The sequence below is a fragment of the Papio anubis genome, chromosome 4, assembly GCF_008728515.1.
Source record: "Papio anubis isolate 15944 chromosome 4, Panubis1.0, whole genome shotgun sequence".
Classification (NCBI taxonomy): domain Eukaryota; kingdom Metazoa; phylum Chordata; class Mammalia; order Primates; family Cercopithecidae; genus Papio; species Papio anubis.
This window is the reverse complement of record NC_044979.1, coordinates 145,016,181-145,040,756: the sequence shown is the minus strand read 5'-3', so window position 1 is coordinate 145,040,756 and position 24,576 is coordinate 145,016,181. Positions and strand designations below refer to the sequence as shown.

The following is a 24,576-nucleotide window of genomic DNA, read 5'->3' as shown; positions in this document are numbered from 1 at the left end:
GCTCCTCGGGAGGCTGAGGCAGGAGAATCACTTGAACCCGGGAGGCGGAGGTTGCAGTGAGCCAAGATCGCACCACTGCACCCCAATCTGGGCCACAAGAGCAAAACCCCATCTCAAGAAAAAAAGGAAATTATTATTTTAGAAATTATTCTATTAATTATTAATTTAGCTGTTATTTTTTGACCTAGGAGAAAAGGTAAAACTATTGGATGTTACCTTTTGTTAAACTTAAAAAAATAAATGAAAAGAGAACAGAGATGCTTCCTCAAACTGGGCAACATATTATTCCTGAACCAAGGAGAAAGAGGACATAAAATTAAGTACAATGGAGTTGCCCAGCTCTACATGCTGGAAAATATTAGTGTTTAGGGACTGTGCCTTGTACAGTGGCTAAGAAAATACTAAACTTATTATCAGTTTATGATGAGGTTAAATTGTGAGGCAAGGTGCCTTTATTTCTCTCATTTTTCCAGCAACTGTCATGCGTTTATTCTTCGTAAGTGGCTGTGATGACTATGAGAGCGGCCTGTGTTCCACAGTGGTAGCCGCTGTTGATAAGAGTTAGCCTTGGAGGCCGCCTCTAGGAAGGAGAATCTCTTTTTCATCTCTCCTCTTTGGGAATAAGGGGAATTGAGAACAGGAAAACTCAAAGAAGAAAACTCTCAGAGAGCCCGTTCAATACAAAAATTTGCAGTCTGCCACTTTGCAAAATAAGAAAAAAAAAAAAAAAAAGCTGGTATTGTCCCATGAAATTAGCAAGAAAAGGAATACTGCACAAAAGGTGGTTTGCCTCGATCATGTCCCATTTCTTTAATCATTCGGAAATGGCTCCGTGTCCTGACTATGACTCTTGTAAATACAACGCAGTGCAAACCCGTCGGTCCCTCTGAAAGAAGCGAAAGGCTGTTAAAAGCATCCGAGGAAGCCGGCTTTGAATCACCAGTCACTGTCGATTCCACATGAGGGGCCTGAGCTGGTATTGCTACCTTCCCCATCCATGCTGCCGCTAGAGATGTAAATAACACATCCCATTCTCTGCAAAGACTTTTTTTTTTTTTAATCAAGGTTGATCTATAGTTATGTGAGCACAGCACATTATAGATTGAACCAAAATTAAAATTTGTGATGTGCAATTCTCTAGTAGACGGGACTATACTGTGTTCAAACATTTTAAGGGAATTTAAACAAGGGAAGAAATGTATCTCCCGGTAAATGTTTGTTGCGATCATCATTCCTTTTTAAAATATTTAAATCTATCTTAAGAACTTTGGTTTTGCATTTATATCTGATTGTTTTTGTGTTCTCTTGAGTTAGCACCTCTCCGTGGTCTGACTTTTAAAGGTACACGAACACACGTCACTAGTTTATGATGTTGATTTAAATCCCCTTTTATTCATAAGAATTTGCTGTGACAGGTAGGATTTTTGTGATTGGCACATACTGCAAAAACCCTGAAGAGAGTGTCTCTGTCAATTCCAAGGGATTTGGATGAGATTATAACCCTGCGCCCTGTGGTCGGAGCATTACTGGTTTCACAGGACTGTCACTGTGGACCTGTAGGAGCCACCCGTAGGAGCACACAGGCCAAAGACAGAGAGAAATAACGAGCCTGATGATGATTGACATCGGCGAAAGAACCGGTTCGACGGTTCTTTGCCCAGCAGTGATTTCTTTGAGTATTGTCGTTTAGGGCCTTTCCGCTTATTGTTGCCTGTTCGGTTTCCACCTTCCTTTCCTGCCGGATTCCTTTGTTTCTTCGACTCTTCCTCTTCCTTTCATACGACTTCCTTTTCCAGTTTTCGCTTCGATCTCTTCCTTTCCTTTGATTCTTTAGAGACTTTCGACTTTTCCTTTTCCGACTTCGATTTCGAGATCAAAATGATTCTGATTTGATGCCGGATCGCAAGAGATCGCCTTTGGATCTCTGCCGCACGTCTGATTTGAATGCCTGATCAGCCTGGCGAATGGGCGCCTGTCGTGATTGTTCGATCCTGCCTGAAAGCGCCTGATGACGCGCCTGATTTCGATTTGATTGATTTGCCGGAGTGCCGGATTGATTTGATCCTGATTTCCGCCTGAGATCTGACGTCGAAAAACATTGACGTTTTGATCTCGCCGGCATGCTTATCGCCAACGCCTGATCTCGCATGAAAGCCGATGATCGCACTGGAAAAGATTTTGCCCCTCCCTCCATTTCCCCCACACCACTCACAACCCGACACACTCAATGCTACAGCTGTTCCCAGAACACAGGGAGGCAACAGCCCAGCAGGGCCTCCATCTTTCCCACTTCTGTATGTGACTTCCAACTGCAGATACCCCCATGTCCTTCCTGGCAACGTCGTTGGCCTGGAGGCAGCTTTGCCCCCTGCAGCAGGCAGAAGTGCTGGGGACCGACACCCCCAGGAACAGCCTCACCCAGAGTCTGAGGGGAGCTGGTGGGTAGATACCTAGGCCCCTTAGCTACCCGTCCTCATGGGGTTGTGTTCTGTACTGGCTCCCAGAGCGTCCCCAGGCATGAGGCTGCAGCCACCCACCCTGGGAGCTGCCGGATAACAGGCTCTTTGCGGCCAACCCCGCACTCTCCCAATGGGGTTTCCCTCACCACCCAAGAAACTGTCAGCATCAAACCTGTCTCAGGGCCTGCTTCTGGGGGAAGCCAACCCAAGCCTGGGTGATGTTCCTGCAGACCCCCGTGTCCCTGCTAATGCCTGTGCCTGGGAAGAATGTGCCTCCGGCCCCAGTGCCATCTCACCTGGTCGGTGAGGGCTGCGCATCCATGATCCACCTGGTTGACGAGGGCTGTGTGTCCGCGACCCCCCTGGTGGGCGAGGGCTGCATGTCCACGAATCTCCTCAAGCCTCCCCTCTGCTGTGCAGCCCTTGGAGGCTTCACCCCGGGGAGACTACTGCACTCTCAGCTGGGCCCTTGCAGCCTTGGGCATGTACCGGGGGCAGCGCTGTGTGATGTAAAACAGAGTGGGCTCTGGGAACGCAGTGGGGGTAGCATAGCATGAAGTAAAACAGTGCGGGCTCTGGAGACAGAACCAGGGTCCAGTTCTCACTGCACCATGCACTGGCTTGAATGAGTGTTGGCCTCAGTTTCCACATCCATAAAACGGAGGAGATGGATGTAGATGATACCAGCTTATATCGTGAATATTAAATGCAAGAATGTCTGTCACAGAAGCTCTGAAATGGTGGCATTAGTTGCTGTGGGCATAACTCTGTTATGCCATTTGTCCCATTGCACTAGCTATTTACCAGTAATCAGTTATGTGACACACATTTTTCATGTTTACTGTCTCTGGAATCAGGATGTGCCTCACCACCTATGAAACCATTTTTTTTTCCCCTTGGGGATAAGTAAGACAAGGATGCCCCTTACCTCTGACTGCGGCACCTTGGTGCCTGTGAGATGCACCTTCCCTCCAACCCACACCTTCCACATTGTCTCCTCATCACATGCGAAGCTGGCTGCTCCCACATGCACCCTGCTCCTGCTGAGCATGCCGGCTCGGAAACTCGGAGGGCGAGTTCTCACTGGGATGGACTCTTACCTGGTGGGGCATCTGCTGCCAGCCCCTTCAAGTTGTTCGTGGAATTCAGTGCATGTGGCTGGGGGGCTGGCTCCTGACCAGGGGTCCCCTCAGGTTCCAGAGGCCCCTGAATCCCTGGCTCATCTCCAGAGCCAGCAGCTGTGGCTGTGTTCTTGTCACACATGGAAGCTCTCTGCTCTCCCCTGTGCCTCCAGCCGCAGAAAGTCCTCTCCTTTTAGGGACTCACGTGATTACATTGGGCCCACCCAGCGAATCCAAGACCGTTTCCCGATTTTAAGGTGGGTCACCTAATCCCACCTGCACAGTCCGTCTTGCCAAGTAACACAGCCTATTCGTAGGTTCCAGGGGTGTGGGCTTGGACACCGCCGGGAGCCATTCTGCCCACCTCAGTGGACTAGTGTGCAGTGCAGGCCAGCCAAGGGCATGCATCTGACATGCTGCTCCCTGAGAGGGGCGACCTGGAAGGAACAGGGAGGCAGCGCAGTAGACATCTTTGGCTCTTGCCGTGATCCCTACACAGAAGAATCCTTGCAACTCAGAGGCCAAAACCAGGCAGCATCAGGGATGGGAGAGCAGGACAAATGCATGGTGTTGGGGGACCATCTCCACTGCGGCTGCCTCCATCGGGCCCCAGCCTGCACTTTGTCACACTGGCATTTTGGAGAGTGGGGTCATTTGACAGAGGCCCTTGGTTTGGGGGCAGTCTGGGAGGTCTCCCCACCTCCTGTCCTGAGACTGGGGAGCTAGAATCTTGTGCTGCCCCTGGAGGCAGCTGCCACGGGCTCTGGGCCACATGGAAGGCAGAAAGCCTGTACTGCCCTTTTCCTAACAGCGTGACTTCGTATAGGGCGTGAGAACCTTTCGCTGATGTCTTCGTATTGTTTCAAAAGAGGGAGAAGTGTTAGTTTCCATCCCCGGTTTTGTTGACTACAGCCAGGATCCATTTTCAGAAGTCCAGGGTGGACCCGTGTTGGCAGAGTACCCTTTCTAGGCAGAGTTGCTGCTGATTGACTAAGACATGCCCTCGCCCTCCTGCCCTCTGAAGAGTAAGTGGTTGAGAGTCTATGCACAGGATGACTCATTTACAGTGGGTTTTCCCCAGTGTTTAGCTCACAGGCTTTTCACGGTCCGTAGGCTTGGTGTTTCTTCCACTTCTTTCCCTTACAGCAGACTGTGTGTAAAAATGAAGCTGGAAATGGGGAGAAACTCCATCTGAGCAGCCACTGGGTTAGAATACTAGGGAAGGTTGACAGGGAGAGAACTCGTACCCTCACACAGTGGGGAAGTACTGAGGGAAGCTTAGAGGCCGTGCAGGGCATGGGCAGCTCTGCACCTGTTCCCCAGGCACAGCTACCTGGAAGGCTTTCCAGAAGAAGCTAAGAGCATCCTCAGTGAACAGCCAGATGTTTTCCACCCGTGCCTAGCACTGAGCTGCTAAAACTGCCCAGGACATTGGCCCCTGCAGGCAGTGGCAGGCTGCCCCCCAGACCCTTACCCAGGCCACAGTACTATGGAGAGTGTGGAGTCGGGTGAGTTTTACCACGAGGTATGCCAAGCACAGGTGGTCACTGACGGGTGGAGAGAGGTCACCAGTTGGAGAGGAGCAGCCCCGTCCGGGTGTGGAGGTCCCCAGAGCCACGCACTTGCTCAGCCGAGCCAACTTCGGGTCACTATGTGAAGTGCCCTTCTCCCTGACCCCAGCGAGGTCCCTTCCTGGCACTCGAGGGAAGCCTCGGGGGAGTGGACCACGCGACAGCGGTAATCAGTACCTCAGGGAAGGCACCCTGGGCCCGTAGGTGCTGACCATTCATATATATGGATTTTGTATCATCAAAGCACAGGTCATCTTGGGTGAATCTCAGGGGAAGCATGAAGGGTGAAAAAACATTTCCAAAGGTTACACTGGATGACGACCTTTCTGTAACATTCTTGAAATAACAAACCTACAGAAACAGAGAATGGATTAGTGGTTGTGAGGGGTTGGAGCTTGAGGTGCTCGTGGTCATGGAAGGCAACATCCTTGTGCTGATGGACACCTAGACCTATAATAATGGTAATAACGTTGCATAGGACATGCATTTGCCCTCTTTTCACACGCACACTTGAGCACAGGAAACACTGGCAAGAGCTGGATAAACTAGGTTGATTGTATCAGTAGCAGTGTCCTGGTCATGTTACACTATCGTTTTGCAAGATGTTACCACTGCCGGAAGCGAAGTGAAGGGACCATGAGCTCTTTCAGTGTTACAGTGTTACTTCTCACAACCACACGGGACTCCACGGTTTTCTAAAAAGAAAGTGCTCAACTAAGAAAAGGAAAACTATAATTAATCATAAGCAAATGTTGATGTTGAACATTATGTTTTTTCCTTTTTCCCTAGCATGCTTTTAGTCAGATCATGACGGTAGATATTGACTTAGCTTCCCTGATGAATACAGGTCAGGACCTGCACACAAGGCCTCCGACAGCAGGCAGCTCCTGTATAGTTAGAATATAAATAATGCTGCCTTTATGATTATTGATTGAGGAACTGTGATCAAATGGGGAATGTATGAGTTGGGCAATGAAGACGAGCTTGAAAAAGGTAGACATTAAATGTCTGCAATATTTCTTCAGGCTTGGTCTACACACATAAAAACCTAAGTAGAGGAATCCACTTCCTTCTAATGAATTTGCAGCCATCTCCTCAGCCAGGGTGGTTAATTCAGGCAGATTCTTTCTGCTTGAGTGGTCCAGGTAATCGCAGAAGTGAAACCTCACTTTGCCTCCATCCAGAAACCTTCAGCCGCTTCCCTCTTAATCGTTTCTTTGAAATGCTTAGTTTTCATTTCTCTTTTTCATCTGTTAGGTTCCACCTTGTTTTAAAGATACAGTCAATATAGGAGGCATGCCAAGCTATATTATCCACATTCAACACAATTATAATGAAAATAAACCAACTCTGGAAGACAGTTCCCAGAAATTAATTATCACACAGAAAGTGAACACAACAGCCTTTTGTGATCATGATAATGAAATCACCACCACCTTAATACTTGACAGACTTGGCCATGCCTCTGTTGAATTTCTGCTGAATAAACTGGAAAAATATTGCAATTGGCTCTCCAAGGAAATTCACTGTTTCATACAACCACTATTTTTTTTCTGCAGAACAGGCGAGTGGGGTATCTAGAGATTGCAAGTACCTAGGAGTTTCCTTTGCTGGTAAAGATAGATTAGCACTCCCCTCCATTTTTTCTCTTAGTTATTATTTTGTATTCCATTGAAATATTAAATCTCTATTTTGGAGAAGAACTGCTAAGAATTTAAAAAATATGTTAATAGGCTGTTCCCCGATACAGGCTGCACACCTTCCTCAGGCACTTGACAAGCTTCACGAGCTCATGTTTAGTTTAGATACTGAAGCAAACTAGCCCGTAAAATACGGTGCTGTAAATATAAACCTTTATGAACCTCTTGGGATCGTCCTTCTAAAATGTGAATTAAGATATTCCATGATTCAAGCCCATAAACTGAAAAGTAGCCATCGCCCTGCGTAGTAATTTGCCTTCTGAAACCCCAGACTGTAAATTGCCTTTGGCGTGTGCTCACTGAATTTTGAGTTTGTACGCATGATGCTAACTAAGGATCAAGTTTTCAAGAAGAGTTTTTAAGAGGAGCCTAAACTATTTTAGGTTATATGGTCTCTTGACATATCCTTCTTTGGCTTAGGGACTTTTTTTTATTTTCTTGTTTGAAGAGCCACCATATTTTACTGCTGAGCCTGAGAGTCGGATTTCAGCTGAAGTAGAAGAAACGGTGGACATCAGATGCCAAGCCATGGGTGAGTGCGGAGTGGCTGCTGGACAAGGAGCCATGACTGGGAGGAAGGCAAACAACCTTTTTCCACAGCAGAATTGCTGTCATTCTAGGGAGACACTGAGTGTGACGGCGAAGGCAGACCTCAGAGGGTAGATTGGTGTTGGGGCAGTGACCGCGGGTAAGGCATTGGACTTTGCCGAGCTTTTGCTTCCTCCCCTGCAAAACAGAAATGATAATATTTACCCAGCAGAGCAAAAAGGAAGCCTCCATCCACCCCAGACAGAGAGGGGACTCCGTCATATCCTGTGCACTCCCCTTCCAAGGCCCTGACTCCACAAGAGTGTGACCCCCCCGAGACTCGGGGCAGAAAATTCTTTCTCATCCATGGGGTGACTGGGACTGGTGACCATATCCACTCTGTAGAATGAGAGATGGGTGTCCATGTATTTGTAGTAGATATACGGGGTACAAGGCAATTTCGTTCCGTTGATGTATTGCACAGTGGTGAAGCCAGAGCTAGGAGTGCGTCCATTACTGGAGTGATGTCCCTTGTACCCGTTAAGTAATTTCCCATTGCCCACCCCACACCCTTTTGAGTCCCCATTGTCTGTCCTTCCACACTCTATGTCCATGTGCACATGTGACTTAGTGCCCACTTATTAGTGAGAACAGGCAGTCTTTATCTTTCTGTGTCTGAGTTCTCACTCCAGTTCCATCCAGGTTGCTGCAAAAGACACCATTTTATTCTTTTTTGTGGCCGAATAGTATTTGAATAGAAAATGTTGCTTTTTTTTTTTTTTTTTGCCTTTTCAGCTCTGGGTCCACTTTTCCTTTGCTGTTCAGGTCATTCCAGCCTTCATCCCCATGCCTCAATTACGAGCCGCCCACTGTCACCATCTCATGTCAGGCAGTGCAGGCGGTTACACAAAACCTTCTAGCAGAGACAGGCTTGTCAAGGCAGTTTCGTTAACAAAATCTGTGTTCATATTCTGGCAACTATCAAGAAATGAAGAGGATCTCTTCTCTTTTGTTTGTACCCATCCGTCCTAAGGATGGAATTTTCTCCCCGCTAAGAGCTTGGAGGGTAAGAAGGACTACCAGTTTTGTAAATCTTCAAAACAGCTCCTAGGAGAAAGATGATTATCTCATGGTACCACAGGAAAACCAAGCCCTAGAAAGCATGGTTAAGTAACGTGCCCAAGGCACTGGGCCACGAGCTGAAATGGGATCCTTCTCTTATGAAGTCATTGCCCAGCGTGTGGCCTGTGGGAGTTGCTCATTAAATGCTGGGTATATAACTTACCTAGGGCCACATGGTAATGGAGGCAGGACCCAAACGCAAATCTGTCAGCCACCAGAGCAGCCACCTGGCTCTTGCCAGAACACTGGCTTCGCCCAGGACCTGAAGCCCCGGACTTAGAACAAATGTCATGTGTCCCTACCGGCAACTATATGGATGCCATTTCTTATTCCTGAAAATGGTATATCATCCTTCCAGTGCTGTGTCACCCTTCCAGTGCTGGTGGTGGAAGGAAAGATCAGCCTCTGCCCAGAGACCCCCTCTCAACCTGCTGTGCTTTGTAACCACTGCTCCCCATCCGGGACTTGGCTGAATAGGAGTTCTGGTCCTCAGCTCCTGACCAGCTCACAGTGGCCGCTGTCCACGGCTCTGTTCTCTCTCTGTTCTTCTCTGTTCCAGCTCTACTGATGCAGCAAATGGGAAGGGGGGGAAGTGACAGAAGAGTAAGATGAATTTTACATGGAATTGTCTTTCTTACGGTGGTTGCATTGTTCTTTGTTGTATAAGTGCCAATTTCTGAAGGCCAACAACTCTGTGAATGTGAAGCTATAAAATATTTAGAGAGCTTGTATTTCAGAAATAAGAGTATACAATACTGCGGGGGATAAGATTTCTGTTATGACATTAAATTGCCCCAAAATAGAAATACTCCCAGTTCCCTATGTGCTAACAATTATTTTTCAACAAATGACAATCTTAAACTCCTTTGACAAGAGACGGCTTTTTTTTTTTTTGCATGACTTCTGCAGGGTAAAGTGCTTGTTAAGTGTAGACTTAGAAATATGGAGAGAACAGATCTTCTGACATTGCAATGCCGTCATATAATTTACTGCTTTCTTTTAATTTTGACAGTGAAACTATAGCAGCATGCGAAGTGGTTATTCCTTACGAAAGTGACATCGTGTAACTGCTATTATGAGATATTACACGAAATGGTTATGCTTTTACCTTGAAATGGATTTTTAAAAATTTCCTGACTTAATGAAAAGTGACAGGAAACATAATTAAGGCAAAGAAGAGAATCTGAGAAGACATTATCTTGAGATATTCCATGGCATTAACTTTATTTATTAAAGTCGACATCTCACACCTAGCCACGTGCCATCTTAAATCAAGGGGTTTTGGTGTGCTTTGCACTGAAGCATGTCAAGATAGGTTTTTTATTTAAATCCACTTTCTATTTAGGGAAACTGAGGTACAGAACCATCTGAGATCTAGAGCTAAGTCTCTAGATATGCCTCATGGAGCAAGTCAGCTTTTCCTGTATCCACAATGGAATACCTCTTGTGCCTCCTCAACCCTTAACAAGGTTACTTAACCTAATAAATTGCTCCTCTGAGATAGTAGAACTCCATGAAGGCCCGTGGTATCCAACCCTTTTGATAGGGGTTGTTTAAAAGATGGCACTTATTTTCATTGTTAGCTGTTGGGATGAATAGTGATACTGCCTTTGAGCACTCACCAGGTGCCAGACAGAAGAGTTTTATAAATACATACGTAAATGTATACACACACACATGTATATGCGCCAACTCACACAGACACACATAGAAACACATGTATACACGTATATACAGGTGCACACATATATACACAGATGTACACACATATACACACATGCACATGTATACACATACATATATACATAAACACATGCACATATATACACACGTAAACACATGTACACAATGCACATATATACACATGCACAAACTCACATGCACATACATATACATACACACGCACAGACACACAGACACATCCAATCTTCAATCTTCTGAAGTCATGATGATCATTCAGTTACCTGCATGTGAGGAAACAGAGACAAAGAAAGGGACAGGTAATGTACTCTGCCCAAGATGACACTGTCCGCGAGGCACAGACCTGGGATGTGGCCTGTGTCCTCTCCTCTGCCCCTATGACCCTGTGCCCGAGCCCTCCCACAGTGGCTGAGTAGGGCACTGCAGAACAGAGAGGGCTTCATCTCCATCTGAACCTTAAGGTCAGTCTCAGCTGGTATCTCCTTCTTTCCAAACAAGAGCATGAGCCTGCGTGGGTTCAGAGTGGAGCCTGGAAGGCACCACAGCCGGGGTTGCCGGAATTCGTGCCAGCTATTCCTCTCAATGCCCCTCTGTGTCAATTGCTTCATGTACAACGAGAAAAATAGCTCCTTACAGGGTGGTTGAAAGCATGAATAGACAAGAAAATGCCTATTAAAATATTGCCATTCTAGCCTTTGCAACAGATGTGCCTCAGTCCTCACGTCAGGAATTATTTTTAATTTCCTATTTATTCCCATTCCTATGCAGGGGTCCCCCTTCCCACCCTCCAGTGGTACAAGGATGCCATCTCCATCAGCAGGCTCCAGAATCCTCGATACAAAGTGCTCGCCAGTGGAGGCCTGCGCATCCAGAAGCTGCGTCCAGAGGACTCCGGAATCTTCCAGTGCTTCGCCAGCAATGAAGGAGGGGAGATCCAGACCCACACCTACCTGGATGTAACCAGTGAGTTCCCCCAGGCCCACAGTTACCTGACCTGGACATATCCAGTGAGTACACCCAGACCCATGGCTACCCGGATGTAACCAGTGGGTACACCCAGGCCCACGGCTACCTGGGTATATCCAGGGAGTACGCCCGGGCCCACGGCTACCCGGATTTAACCAGTAGGTACACCCAGGCCCACGGCTACCTGGGTATATCCAGGGGGTACGGCCAGGCCTACGGCTACCTGGGTATATCCAGGGGGTACGCCCAGGCCCACGGCTACCCGGATTTAGCCAGTGGGTACACCCAGGCCCACGGCTACCTGGGTATATCCAGGGGGTACGCCCAGGCCCACGGCTACCTGGGTATATCCAGGGGGTACGGCCAGGCCCACGGCTACCTGGGTATATCCAGGGAGTACGCCCAGGCCCACGGCTACCCGGATTTAACCAGTGGGTACACCCAGGCCCACGGCTACCTGGGTATATCCAGGGGGTACACCCAGGCCCACGGCTACTTGGGTATATCCAGGGGGTACGCCCAGGCCCACGGCTACCTGGGTATATCCGAGGGTACGCCCAGGCCCACGGCTACCTCACCTATCAGCAAAGCCAGACCTGCTGGACTGGGCCTTCAAGGCAGAACTTCCCAAACTTTGCCCCGTATAACACACACAGAAAGTGGTAGTATCTGTTCAGCCCCCTGAGGTAAACGGAGAGGGTGATGTGGCCAGAAGTGGCCAGACCAGGAGAGCTAGCTCTCAAGCACACCTGAAGCCTTTGTGGGTCCTGTGGGGAAACTGCGTAGGCCCATTTGCTGCACAGATGCCCTGTCACTCCCCGCCCCTAGTGCCCTCCTCTTCTCCGGGCAGCCTTGCCTCTTCCTGCACTAAGCCCTCCTCTTTCTTGAGGAGAAGTAGAAAAAAAATTCCCCTTATTTTCTGGACAGAATTGGAAGGACTATTGAGTGAATAGCTCACTCCTCATCTTTTTCTTTTGATCTTTTTTCTATTTTTTTTTTTTTTTACATTCATTCTCTATTTTACTTTCCTTGAACGATTATAGTTCTTTCATGAGTTTCTTTTATTATCCCATTAACAGAAATACCCTGGCACTCTGTCTTTGAAAAATAAACTCAAGGTAAAGGTTTTCATTGTTTCTGTGGGTTTTCTTTTTAATCTCCCATGGTTGTATAATATTGTTCTTCTAAAATGAAGTAGAATCTAGTGATTACGGAATTATATACCTTTCACATTTGCCCTTTTGGGAGCAAAATGCTGATATCCTCAGGGGTGAGAGCTGTTGGAGAGAGCAAATCAATGTCACTGTGTGCACAGCTGAGGGCTCTTCCCACCCAGAGCCTGCGAAGAGACTGACTAGGTGTGTAGCAAGCTGTGCATGTGTTTTGGTGAACTAGGGGGTCCCTTCCTTGAATCTTGCCCTTGGGTCAAATTTGTCTTTCACTTTGGAGCTTAGGAAACCACTGTTGCTTCAAGCAGTAGAAATAATATTGGATGCTCAAGTCAGAAGATGAGTCTTGATCGATTAGAATTATTTGAAGCCTATCTTGCAATCGTGAACCGGGACGTTCCGGAGCAGGGATCGACAAGATTTTTCTGCGAAGGGCCTAACGGTAGATATTTTTGGCTTTGAAAGATGTGGCCTACTCAGCATTGCTGTAGTCACCTCAAAGCAGCCACAATTCTCAGCACATGCGAGTGGCTGTGTTCCAATAAAACTTTATTTACAAACACGGGGTGCAGACTGAATTTGGCCCCCAGGTTGTCGTTTGCCAATCTCCATTCCGGTGGGAGACTTAGGAATGAGAATAAAGGATAGCCCAGAGAACATTACTGGGTTTCTCTCAGCCTCAGTTTTCTCGTCCGTTACAATGAAGCTCAGCAAGCCCAGATGATAGGATTCCCATGAGGGTCAGATTGGAAATGGAAAGGAAAGTGCTGCCTAAGCTGTTACCATGGCAGTCAGTGAGTGAACAAACAAATAAATGATTGCAATCATGTTATCTGCTTTGTAGTAAGAGGTTTTGTGCAAAATGAATTTTTTAATTAAAATACCCTTAATGAAAGGAAAATGTGCTTTAAAAAATCGATATTGATTTGCTCATTTAGCAAGCGGCTATTGAGCATCTGTGTCGGACACTCTGGATGAGGCTTTGGGGACACAGCTGTGAGGAAGGCAGGCGAGGTTCCTGTGCTTCCAGGACAGAGGGTCTGCGGGGAGGAGAAAGGCAGTGAAGGACGAGATGACTCCAGCCAGCCAGGGGTGCTGCAGAAAAGGGGAGTGGGTGCGGTGGCAGAGTGAGCCGGGGGTCTCCCCCAGACGGTGTGTGAGGGGGCTTCTCTAGGAGAGATTTAGAAGGAGCAGAAGTGTGAACTCTCGGGGACATGCACATTGCACAGGCTGGAGGGGACAGCAAGTGCCTTGGAAGAACAAGCTCGGCATGTAGTGCAGGTGAACGGAGACGGATAGGATGGGGCTCAGTGACAAGCAGGGTGGCCATGATGGGCCAGAGGGCAGAGGGATAGGCAGGGACAGGGGCCGAGAACAGGAGGAGCCTCGGGAGCTGTGAGCAAGCAGGGAAGGGACATGAAGGCCTTTGTAGTTTTCAAAGGGCAGCCCAAGGCTGGCTACCTCAGGGACCCTGACAGTCAGAAGTGTTGAGACCTGTTAGAGGACCCTGCAGCCTCTGGCAAGACCCTGGACTCAGGTGGTTGTATGCGAGGTGGAGAGACAGGGTTGGCTTCAGGAAGGGTCCTGGCAATGAAGTTTCTGGGACTTGCCGTGGTCCATGGGATTCTCAGCAGGTGCAGGAAGAGGCAGCGGCTGTGCCCTGGGTTCCATGAGGTCTACTCGCTTCTTTCCTTGAGGGGTATCAGCCCAGGGACCCTCACAGAAAACTTGAGAGATGCAGATCACTGTCGTACGAGGGGTTCCGGTTAATTGTTATTGGGTAGCACAGAGTCAGGCGAGCCCTCACTGAAGCCATCAGGAACTCCTCCTGTCTTTCCTCGGTCTGAGTCGGGACTGCTGGAGGCCCTGACCATCCCCCACGAACAGAAGAAACCCTGCGCTTGGGGCTCATGACACCTCCCAGAAATGTATCTTTATGGAGGTCTTTGAAACCTGGTTATTTTAGCTCTCGGGACAGATCCTAGAAAAGATCCTAGAAAGTGTCGTCTTGTGGATGACATTTTATATTCAATAATTAGTTTTTTTGTTTTTGTTTTCGAGATAAGGTCTCACTCTGTCACCCAGGCTGTAGTACAGTGGCACAATCATAGCTCACTGCAGCCTTGACCTCCTGGGCTCAAGCAATCCTCCTGCCTCCACCTCCCAAGTACGTGGGACTACAGGCGCGCACCACCATACCTGGCTAAGTTTTCATTTTTGGTAGAGACAGGGATCTCACTGTGTTGCCCAGGCTGGTCTCAAACTCCTGAGCTCAAGCAATCCTCTTGCCTCAGCCTCCTAAAGTACTGGAAATATAGGTGTGGGCTACCTTTCATTTAAAGAACAAAAGCAATCTTTTGGCTGATCTAAATAAATGCCTGTCCTCTCTTTAACATTCATCTGAAACTGTTCTTCCTGGGCCCTTGCACCTTCCTACTTGTGTGTCTATTACATCATGATGCTGTATTTTCTCTCCAGGGTGTAAACAAAGATAGGTAACTCCTGGGAGACGAACAGTGGAGGGCTGCTGTCCCTCCTGAACAGCGTTCCTTTCGTATTACTACAGTTATCTCTGTGACTGGTTCTCTGAAGCCCGTGCAGGATCCTCCGCCAGGCTAGTGTGAGCATCTCAGGGGAACGAGGCCCTCATCATTTCATTAACTCCTCTTCTCAGATATCGCTCCAGTGTTCACCCAGCGGCCAGCAGACACCACGGTTACCGACGGGATGACAGCCATTCTAAGGTGTGAGGTGTCCGGGGCTCCCAAACCCGCCATCACCTGGAAAAGAGGTGGGTAGCGTCCACCACCCACAACTGCATGGCCCATGTAGAACATAACCTATCAGGCCAGGGCTTGCTTCTTACTCACTCTCTTGTTTATTCATTTATGCGTTCACTCAATGAAGATTCAATAACCTCTTACAGCAGCAGTCCCCAACCTTTTTGGCTCCAGGGACCAGTTTCTTGGAAGAGAATTTCTCCATGGTCTCTGGTGGTCTCAGGATGAAACTGTTCCATCTCAGATCATTAGATTCTTCTAGGGAGTGTGCACCCTAGAGCCGTGGCATGTACAGTTCACTGGAGGGTGTGCGCTCCTGTGAGAATCTAATGGCACTGCCGAACTGACAGGAGGAGGAGCTCAGGCAGTCGTGCTCGGTGGCCACCGCTCACCTCCTGCTGCGCAGCCCAGTTCCAAACAGGTCTGCGGCCCAGGGCTTGGGGACCCCTGATTTACAGAATGCCCACCAGGTGCAAGATACCGTGGGCACAAGGATAAATAGGACAGACAAGATCCCTGCCTTCTAGAAAGGGAAACACACATTAGAAAGAGAGAAGAATTGTGCACATGTCGCTCTTCACTACCCGTGCCCTTCAGAGAGTGCCTCAGGCCTCCTCGGGCCTTCCCGTATCAAGCACTGGATGTGAAATCACTCTGCTAGCACTCACTTCTCCCACTGTGAAGTGGAGCTCTTCCTTATGACGTTCAGAATTAAGGATCACTGTTTTGTTGAAGAAAGATGCTTCCAGGGCCACATTGTTCCATGCCCTCCCCCGTCAACCTGGGACGCTGCAGCCCACTGTGGGTTCAGTTTCTGGGAAGGCTGCCTTTGCAGTTCCCACAGCCCCTTCCACGAGGGCCACTGAAAGAACAGCACACAGAGTCCATCCTGAACAAGTCTGTGCTGAGTCTTGTTGATTCACACGGATGAGCTCCTCATACTTGCTGGCCCGTATCGGGCTGACGTGCCAAAAGCCTTATCTTTCTCTTCCTGCTGGAAAACCGCATGGCAGCTTCTCGAGTCTCAGAGGCACAATCCCGGCACTCAGACACGGCTGCTAAAGATCTGGGACACTACAGATCAATAACAGGGCTGGGCTCTTACTGTCTCTTGTTTTCCTGCCTAATTTTGAACATCATAGCTTTATATAAAAATGTTTCAAATACATGCAGATATAAAGAAAACTAAAAACCGGTCACCCAAAAATAGCAATCGCATTCATGGATCGTAGTTTGTTTAACCAAATCTCTCAATATTGAGCAAGTAGGATGTTCTTGGTTTTTGTTATTCTAAACAGTGCTAGCAGATACCGCTTCAGTTATTTCTTTGCATACAATTTTCACTTTATTCTGATTATTTCCTTAAGTTATTTCTTTGTTGTATTAGTCCGCTCTCACACTGATATAAAGACATACCTGAGACTGGGCAATTTACAAAGAAAAGAGGTTGAATTGAGTCACAGTTCTGCATAGCTGGGGAGGCCTCAGGGAAATCATAGTGGAAGGTGAAGAGGGAGTAGGCTTATCTCACGTGGCTGCAGGACAGAGAAGGAGCAAAGGGGGCAGTGCCAAACACCTTTAAGCCGTCAGATCTCATGAGAACTCCCTTGCTATCAGGAGAACATCGTGGGGGAACCACCCTCAGGATCCAGTCACCTCCCACCAGATTCCTTCCCCGGCGTGTGGGGATTACAATTCAAGATGGGACCTGGCTGGGGACACAGAGCCAAGCCATGTTACTTGTTTATGGCTCTAACCACTATCTTCCTTTCCTTCCAGTGTTATGACTGTAACATGCCTCTTTTCTCTACTGTTCTTCAGAAAACCACATTCTGGCCAGTGGCTCTGTCCGGATTCCTAGGTTCATGCTTCTTGAATCGGGGGGTCTACAGATCGCACCCGTCTTCATCCAGGATGCCGGCAACTACACCTGCTATGCGGCCAACACGGAGGGCTCCCTGAACGCATCGGCCACGCTCACCGTGTGGAGTAAGGAGCAGCCCTCACACGTCAGCCTTTTATTAGCCAGGGTTTAATCATCGTGTCGTCATGTGCTTCGGGGATGTCAACATGCCCTTGGGCTTGCTAATTTAATCAAAAGAGAATGATTATTTTTACAACTAGTTTATAGAAATCTGTTGAGAAATGAAATTTTCAGTGTCTAAAAGAATAATTAGAAAATGTATTCAGATGTAATGGAGGCATTGCAGGAGAGATAAAAGATTGACTTCTTAAAGTCAGTGGAGATACTACACAAAACTAGCTCAAATCACAAAATTGATGTGTTGGTTAATTTTGTAAGCAATTTATAAGACAATTAAGAATTAAAATCCTAAAGAAGGAATATTTTGCCATACAATTATTACGAAAAACTAGAACACTTCTAATATATTAACTATCAATGTTTCTTGTATATTAGGAGTGAACTGAAAGGAAAATCTTCATTGTTTCTCCAGCTTTTGCCCTTTGTTTAATCAACAAGACATGTTTTGGAAATGCAGAGTAGTTTTCTGGAGCTTAAACATTGGACCAAATGGCCCCCCATTGCCACTTTTTAGCTTCGTTGCCAATATACTTTCTCCTCTCTGTCTCGTCTCAATCTGTACTACTAAAAGCTCATTATTTAAAAAGCAAAAGAGCGCTCACTCACAGATTTTTACAAAGCTATCTACATGAGGAGAGAAAGTTTTAACTTGCTTGAGGGAGTAATTTGTTAAAATGCCATTCTTCCAGAAAAAGTAAATCATTGTGCTTTATTTCATATTTGTCTAGCATTTTCTATCATATAGTTGGTGTCCACTTTGATAAACAACTCTTTCTAATTTGTTAAGTGTTCTAAAATGATCATGAGTTTCAAGGAAATTAATCCAAGTTCCCACTATGCTGTCAAGTACTAAAAAGCAGCTTTTGTTCCATTTGGTGGATGACTCTCTCAATCACTTCGTTCATTATATATCCCTAAATAGTAACCATATATTTAACCCATTTATGCCTGAGGTTGCAGTTTTGTGAACTTTTGCAATCAGAACTGAAGCAATGGCCTTGAGCAGTAGGATATTAAAAAGCTTACGAAAAAGTGGCATCTGAATCTCCGTAGATCATTCACCAGAAAATTTTGTGGATCGCTGAGATTCAACATTATAATGACACTGGCCTGACTGGGATAACACTTTGTTGGCTTTACAGAACATTTTCACACACTCTGCCCACTTTAATCTGTACAACTATTAGTGACGTTAGCATTCCCTTCCATAGCCAGGAAAACTAAGATGCAGAGATGTATTTCTGGACTCATCATTAGCAGAGGTCAGGCTTGGCCTCCAACTTAGCCTCCTGACTCCCAGGTTCTGGGCTCTGTTCCTGGAAGCAGAGCAGGTCCCCCTTAGAGGTATGGGTGCCACAGTGACCCATCGCACGGGCAAGCTGCAGGTCCCCACCCCGTACTGGCTTGCGGGAGGTGGGCAAGTCACTGCATCTCTGAACGTCCGTCTTCTTTCCTGAAAGCTGAGAGCAGTAATATGACAGCCCTCACAAGAGTGTCTGGAGGAATAAATACAACAACTTAAACAAAAGCATTTGGCAGACTCACAACGTGCCACACAGACGCTAGAAATGACTAGAGTGATGGTCATCTAGGAAGAGAATCTAAGTTTTATTTTAGCGCCTAGAACCTCATCCACACCTGCATGGGATGGTCGGTGTTCATTTACTTCCATGGTGTTTGAGGTTAAAGGTGATTTAGGAGGGGTTGACAGACTTTGCTGCAGTGGTTGACTTTTTTGCTTGTTGTTAACTCCCCTAGCATTTCTGAGAACGATCCATTTACCCTCACTCTGCCAAGATGAGAGAAAACTTGGAGGTTGTGATGTCAGATGACCAGGGCATTATCCCCGCGAGGGCAGAAACTCTCACACTTGTCATGTCGTCTGACTCGGGACTTGTGTTTTTTCAGATCGGACATCTATCGTCCACCCTCCTGAGGACCACGTGGTGATTAAGGGGACCACGGCTACGCTGCACTGTGGAGCCACGCACGACCCCCGGGTTTCCCTCCGGTCAGCACAATCAGTTACAATGCTTTGGGGCTTGTTGATATTCTGTGAGTTTCTGAAGTGAAGTCGAAATGAGGAAGAAGAATTGGGGGAACTTTGATTTCAGTGGCAGGTCCCTGATTATGGCATCTTCTGGTTGTGGGCACCATCATTAATCACACAAATCCCATTTTCCACTCCAGCCTTATGTATTATTTACAGTGAGCTATGTTCCACTTCATGACTTTAATGCTGCTTTTCATGATTTCTTCCTGCCAAGGTTAATACACTGTCTGTAAAACGTACTTGTCAGAGGTTGATACTCAGTGAGAGAAAAATCCAGAGGGATCGACTAGGATTCAGCAGTGTTTACATGGGGGCTGTGCCGCTCCCTGCGGGGGGAGTTATTTACTCTCCGGATAATTTCATCGTGAAATGGCGGGGAGGGAGGCCTGTGCATGGGACAAAGGCAGCCACAGCCCCCAGCGCACTCATGGGAAGGTACATGCCAAGAAGGAGACCAGATGTGAGGGTTCTCTTTTTTTTTTTTTTGAGACCCTCGCTCTGTCGCCCAGGCTGGAGTGCAGTGGCACGACCTCAGCTCACTGCGAGCTCCGACTCCCGGGCTCACACCATTCTCCTGCCTCAGCCTCCTGAGTAGCTGGGACTGCAGGCACCCGTCACCACGCCTGGCTAATTTTTTGTATTTTTAGTAGAGATGGGGTTTCACCGTGTTAGCCAGGATGGTCTCGATCTCCTGACCTCGTGATCCGCCCGCCTCAGCCTCCCAAAGTGCTGGGATTATAGGCGTGAGCCACCGCGCCCGGCCAAGAGTTCTCTAAAGGAATGCTGATATCCCGTCTTTGTTTGAATTCAGGTCAGGAAAGTAACTGTGCAAAATATGAGACTCCAGGTGAAGTTGTGGCAGCAGACAGGTGGGCGCCAATGGGGAGCTGTTCCCTGAAGAGCAGCCACCTTCTGAATAGTTTTAAATGTTTGGAATTAGCCTTGAAAGTAAAAAAAGAAAAATCCAGTCATCAGAGTATTTCCACTCCAGCCTTACCCCAGAAGGGGCACAGTGCGTGAGTCGAATGGGCAGACTCAAGACGCCCTCCTACTTTCTGGGGCCCCTCACCCAGAGCAGAGGGGACGGCTGTGGGTGCACGGTCAGCAGCAGGACGCGGAGACTCCGCAGCTGTTCTCTTGCGCTTCTAGCGGGCCTTTGGCCAATTGTAAATTTCCATGTCTCCACCCAACTCCCTGGGGTTTCCCAGGGCTCAGAATCCAAATTTGGTTTAGGTACCAGGGTGCCGAATGTAAAACAAAACAAACAAACAAAAACTAGCAAGTGAAAGATGACCTAGAACACCCCCGCCGCCCCCCACCCCGTGGCTGCCCTGGAGACGGTCGTCAGGCCTGGGAAAGAGCTCCTTCGTAAATGATTTGGAGTATGACTTCGAGGAAGTCTGCTTTCTGCTACTCTGACAGCTCAAAAAGAACCCCCTCGGATCTCTGTGGTTTCCTCGTAGCTTGTTATATGTGATTAAATTGGAGGCCCCTTCCTGAGATGGAACTGGGTTACTCGCTCTCAGGGCGCCCCGCATCCCAGGGTTGCTCTGCCCTGAGGGGCGCCAGGCCCTAAGTGGCCATTCCAGCCGGATGTGGTGCCCCGGGGTGAGCAATCTGTCCATCTCCCTCTTGTGGATTCGGCCCTGTTCTATCTCAGGGTAATTGCTGATAAGAGTAGTTTGTAAATGTCGGTGCTTATGAATATGAAGGCTTTAAAGAACTGGGCACATTTTGAAAATCCGATCACATTATTGTGGAAAAGAAAAACAGCACTTTCATTCCATATAGCAATGAGTGCTGCCCCTGCCCGTGGTCATCTAAAGACTGGGCAGCCTCTCAGTTGATTCTGTATTTGAAAAGAAAAATGTGCTCAAATTGCTACAGATAGATTAAATGAGAAAGAAATGCAATTTTAAGGACCATCTGCCAGAATGGTCAAATTTTAAGAAAATATGTTTTTGAAGTGTGTGGTTTTTTTTTTTTTTTTCCCATGAGTTGAGCAATTCCACTCTGCAGTTTTTTTTTAAATAGTCGTTGCCTCCTGTCCAGACAATACTCTTGTCCTCCAGGAGCATTACCGGGGCAGGAATGTTGGGTGCCGTTTTCATAGGTGACAGGTATGCCCATGGTTCTACAGACTTCTCATCTCTAGAACACAAGATCAGTCAGGCAGGGGCAGTCATTTTCATTGCTCTGTTTTTAACCTCAGCATCTGTTTGTGTATTATGACCAAGATATCTGGTTGCTTTTCTTTTTTATTATTATATTTTGGTTTAATTCACATGCCATAAAATTCACTCTTTTTTTTTTTTTTTTTTGAGACAGAGTCTTGCTCTGTCACCCAGGCTGGAGTGCAGTGGCTGGATCTCAGCTCACTGCAAGCTCCTCCTCTCGGTTCACGCCATTCTCCTGCCTCAGCCTCCCGAGTAGCTGGGACTACAGGCACCCACCACCTCGCCTGGCTAGTTTTTTGTATTTTTTTTAGTATAGACGGGGTTTCACCGTGTTAGCCAGAATGGTCTCGATCTCCTGACCTCGTGATCTGCCTGTCTCGGCCTCCCAAAAAATTCACTCTTTTAGGCCAAGTGCAGTGACTCAGACCTGTAATCCCAGCACTTTGGGAGGCCAAGGCGGGCAGATCCCTTGAGGCCAGGAGTTCAAGACCAGCCTGGGCCACGTGGCAAAACCTCATCTCTACTAAAAATATAAAAAAAAAAATTAGCCGAGCATGGTGGCACACACCTGTGGTCCCAGCTACTCAGGAGGCTGAGGCACAAGAATTGCTTGAACCCAGGAGGTAGAGGCTGCAGTGAGCCAAGAGCGTACCACTGCACTCCAGTCTGGGCCACACAGCAAGACTCTGTCTCAAATAACAAAAACAAAAAAAGCAAAACAAAACAAAAAGCAAAGAAAAATCACTCTTTTAAAGAGCACAATTCAGTGGTTTGTAAAGTGCATTCACAAGATTGTTAGTTGCTCGCTTTTTAAGAGACAGGGAAGGACCAGTGATTCTGTCCCTGTGGGGTTTGTAACTCAAGACCCTTTGCTTGGCCCACAGCTACGTTTGGAAGAAGGACAACGTGGCCCTGACTCCATCGAGCACATCTAGGATCGTAGTGGAGAAGGACGGGTCCCTTCTCATCAGCCAGACGTGGTCGGGTGACATCGGTGATTACACCTGCGAGATTGTTTCTGAAGGCGGGAACGATTCTAGGATGGCCCGGCTGGAAGTGATGTGAGTACTGAGATGCCTGGTATTAGTCAGTTCTCAGTTATCTCATTACTGCACCCCTGTCAGTGACTGTCACTTCACACGTGTCACACCTGTCTTGTGTCCCAAGTCAGCGGTCAGAGGCCAGTGTGTCATGCTACGTAGCTATGGATATGGACAAGGTTTTTCTGTAGCTTCTTTAAACTTCAGAATTGAGAAATTTTGTTTTTGGTGTAGGTGGTGTGATCATTGGTTCTTATCCCCGTGGATCCTTTTTGTCATATTTTTCCCGTGGACACCTTATCCTGATAGGCCCTGTTTACCACTCTGCGCTTAAGTAGCAAGTTCATTTTTCCACGTAATGCCCTTGAGAGCTTCCAATCCGTGAGAGATGCTGGGGTGGAACCGCTGAGGTGAGGTCATTCCCATGAAAGCCACCTGGACTTGGGGTTTCAGTGAGTCCCAGCTGCCTCTCCGTGGGTAAATACTTTCCATTAAGTCTTGTGAAATCCTGAAAACAGAAAGCAACCACCCATTACTTCCAATCTGGACCTTCCTGGGGGATCCGAAGAGCCCAGGTGGGAACCGTCAATCTCCTCTGTCTCTGCTGTCTCTCTTCCTCCACTCCCCTCTCTATTTATGGAGCAGAAATACCTGCTGACACATTCTATTTTTCTGACATGTATTTATTTGCTTTTTAAAAGCAGTGCTCTCTCAATATTCCCTGAGTGCCTGAGTACGAAAATAAAACCTGAAAATAAAGAATCCCAACCGAGCACTCGTCAGGGCAGCGGCCAACTCCGGGGGCACACCCAGCCCATCCGTCCCTGGCCACTGTTTGACGTGCTGGGCCATTCGACAAAGGCAATCTTGAGAGATGTTCCTCATTGGACCCTGCCCCCTTTGATCCAGGAAAGATTCCGTATACGAAATCATTGCCTAAAAATAGAAATTGAACACTCTGAGTATAGGAGCCCTGTCTCATTGATCCCTGAATCCCGAGACTCCAGCTGAGGGGATTAAAAATGAAAAGAATGCTTGCTAAGTGCCGAGCATGTGGCTTCTGTGTCTGCCACAGGCATGTGGAAATGAGTGGAACTCACCAACAGCTTTCCTCCAGCCCCTATTTGTGGATGTAAAAGGTTCACGATGTATAGCAGCCAGTCTAGAAGGCCCTGTGGTGCCATCCATTCCTGAAAAAAAAATCCCATCCCACCTCCTGTTCTGTCTCCTTCCAGGATGACCCCTTGTTCTCTTTAGACAGCAGAGGTCATTCTGGTTAGTCGTGAAGCAGCAGGAGTCCCCGTGGCTCTACAGAGTCAGCCGTCGGCGGTGGGGTGAGGGTCCTGGTGCTGCAGCTGCAAGCCTGGCACACAGAGGGTCCTCCACAGAATCACTGAGGGTCCAGGGCTGCGGCTGCAAGCCTGCCACACAGAGTGTCATCCACAGAATCACTGAGGGTCCCGGGCTGCGGCTGCAAGCCTGCCACACAGAGTGTCCTCCAGAGAATCACTGAGGGTCCCGGGCTGCGGCTGCAAGCCTGCCACACAGGGTGTCCTCCAGAGAATCACTGAGGGTCCTGGGGCTGCGGCTGCAAGCCTGCCACACAGAGGGTCATCCACAGAATCACTGAGGGTCCAGGGCTGCAGCTGCAAGCCTGCCACACAGAGGGTCCTCCAGCTTTTGTGTACACACGGGGCAGGCAGGTCTCCCCCAGCCCCTGCCTTCAGGCATTGGAGCCTACATCCCTGGGCTCTTTCTGCCCTTCATGAGCCCCAGCCATCCACTGCCCCTGCGGCTGGGTGCCCATCATCCGTGGGCTTCCCCAGAGGTTTCCTGATCATGCACCCCTTAGCATTCAGCCGCAGTAGCACTTCCTGCTGTTCAGTTACCAGGATGCTGCCTGCAGTTCTTCCCTGCGCACAGCTCATCCTCCTGGTAGCCCTGATCATGCTGCAGAGGACGAACATGTCTTCATGGCTCCCTCTCCTCCTGGCACAGAAGCACCTTGGAGGCACTGTTTTGAATTTTGAGTGCCTGACGTAGTGTTTGGTATATAACAGGTGTTCAATAAATGTATGTTGGTTGGTTGTTGCCTTCCTGCATGCATGAAGGAATGAATGAATGTGTGGATGTCTCCGCCCATTG

At 47.9% G+C, this 24,576-nt stretch overlaps 1 protein-coding gene across 6 annotated transcripts in view; it reads left to right on the top strand.

Annotated features, from left to right (window-relative positions):
- SDK1 (sidekick cell adhesion molecule 1) overlaps positions 1-24,576 on the top strand; it is a 653,438-nt gene that overhangs the window by 336,620 nt on the left and 292,242 nt on the right. For all 6 annotated transcript variants that reach the window (XM_031665629.1, XM_031665628.1, XM_031665627.1 and 3 more), the window contains 6 exons: positions 7,300-7,383; positions 10,971-11,165; positions 15,012-15,128; positions 16,939-17,106; positions 19,070-19,172; positions 22,276-22,452. In XM_031665629.1, the coding sequence (XP_031521489.1) occupies positions 7,300-7,383; positions 10,971-11,165; positions 15,012-15,128; positions 16,939-17,106; positions 19,070-19,172; positions 22,276-22,452 (844 nt within the window). The remainder of the gene's footprint in view (positions 1-7,299; positions 7,384-10,970; positions 11,166-15,011; positions 15,129-16,938; positions 17,107-19,069; positions 19,173-22,275; positions 22,453-24,576) is intronic.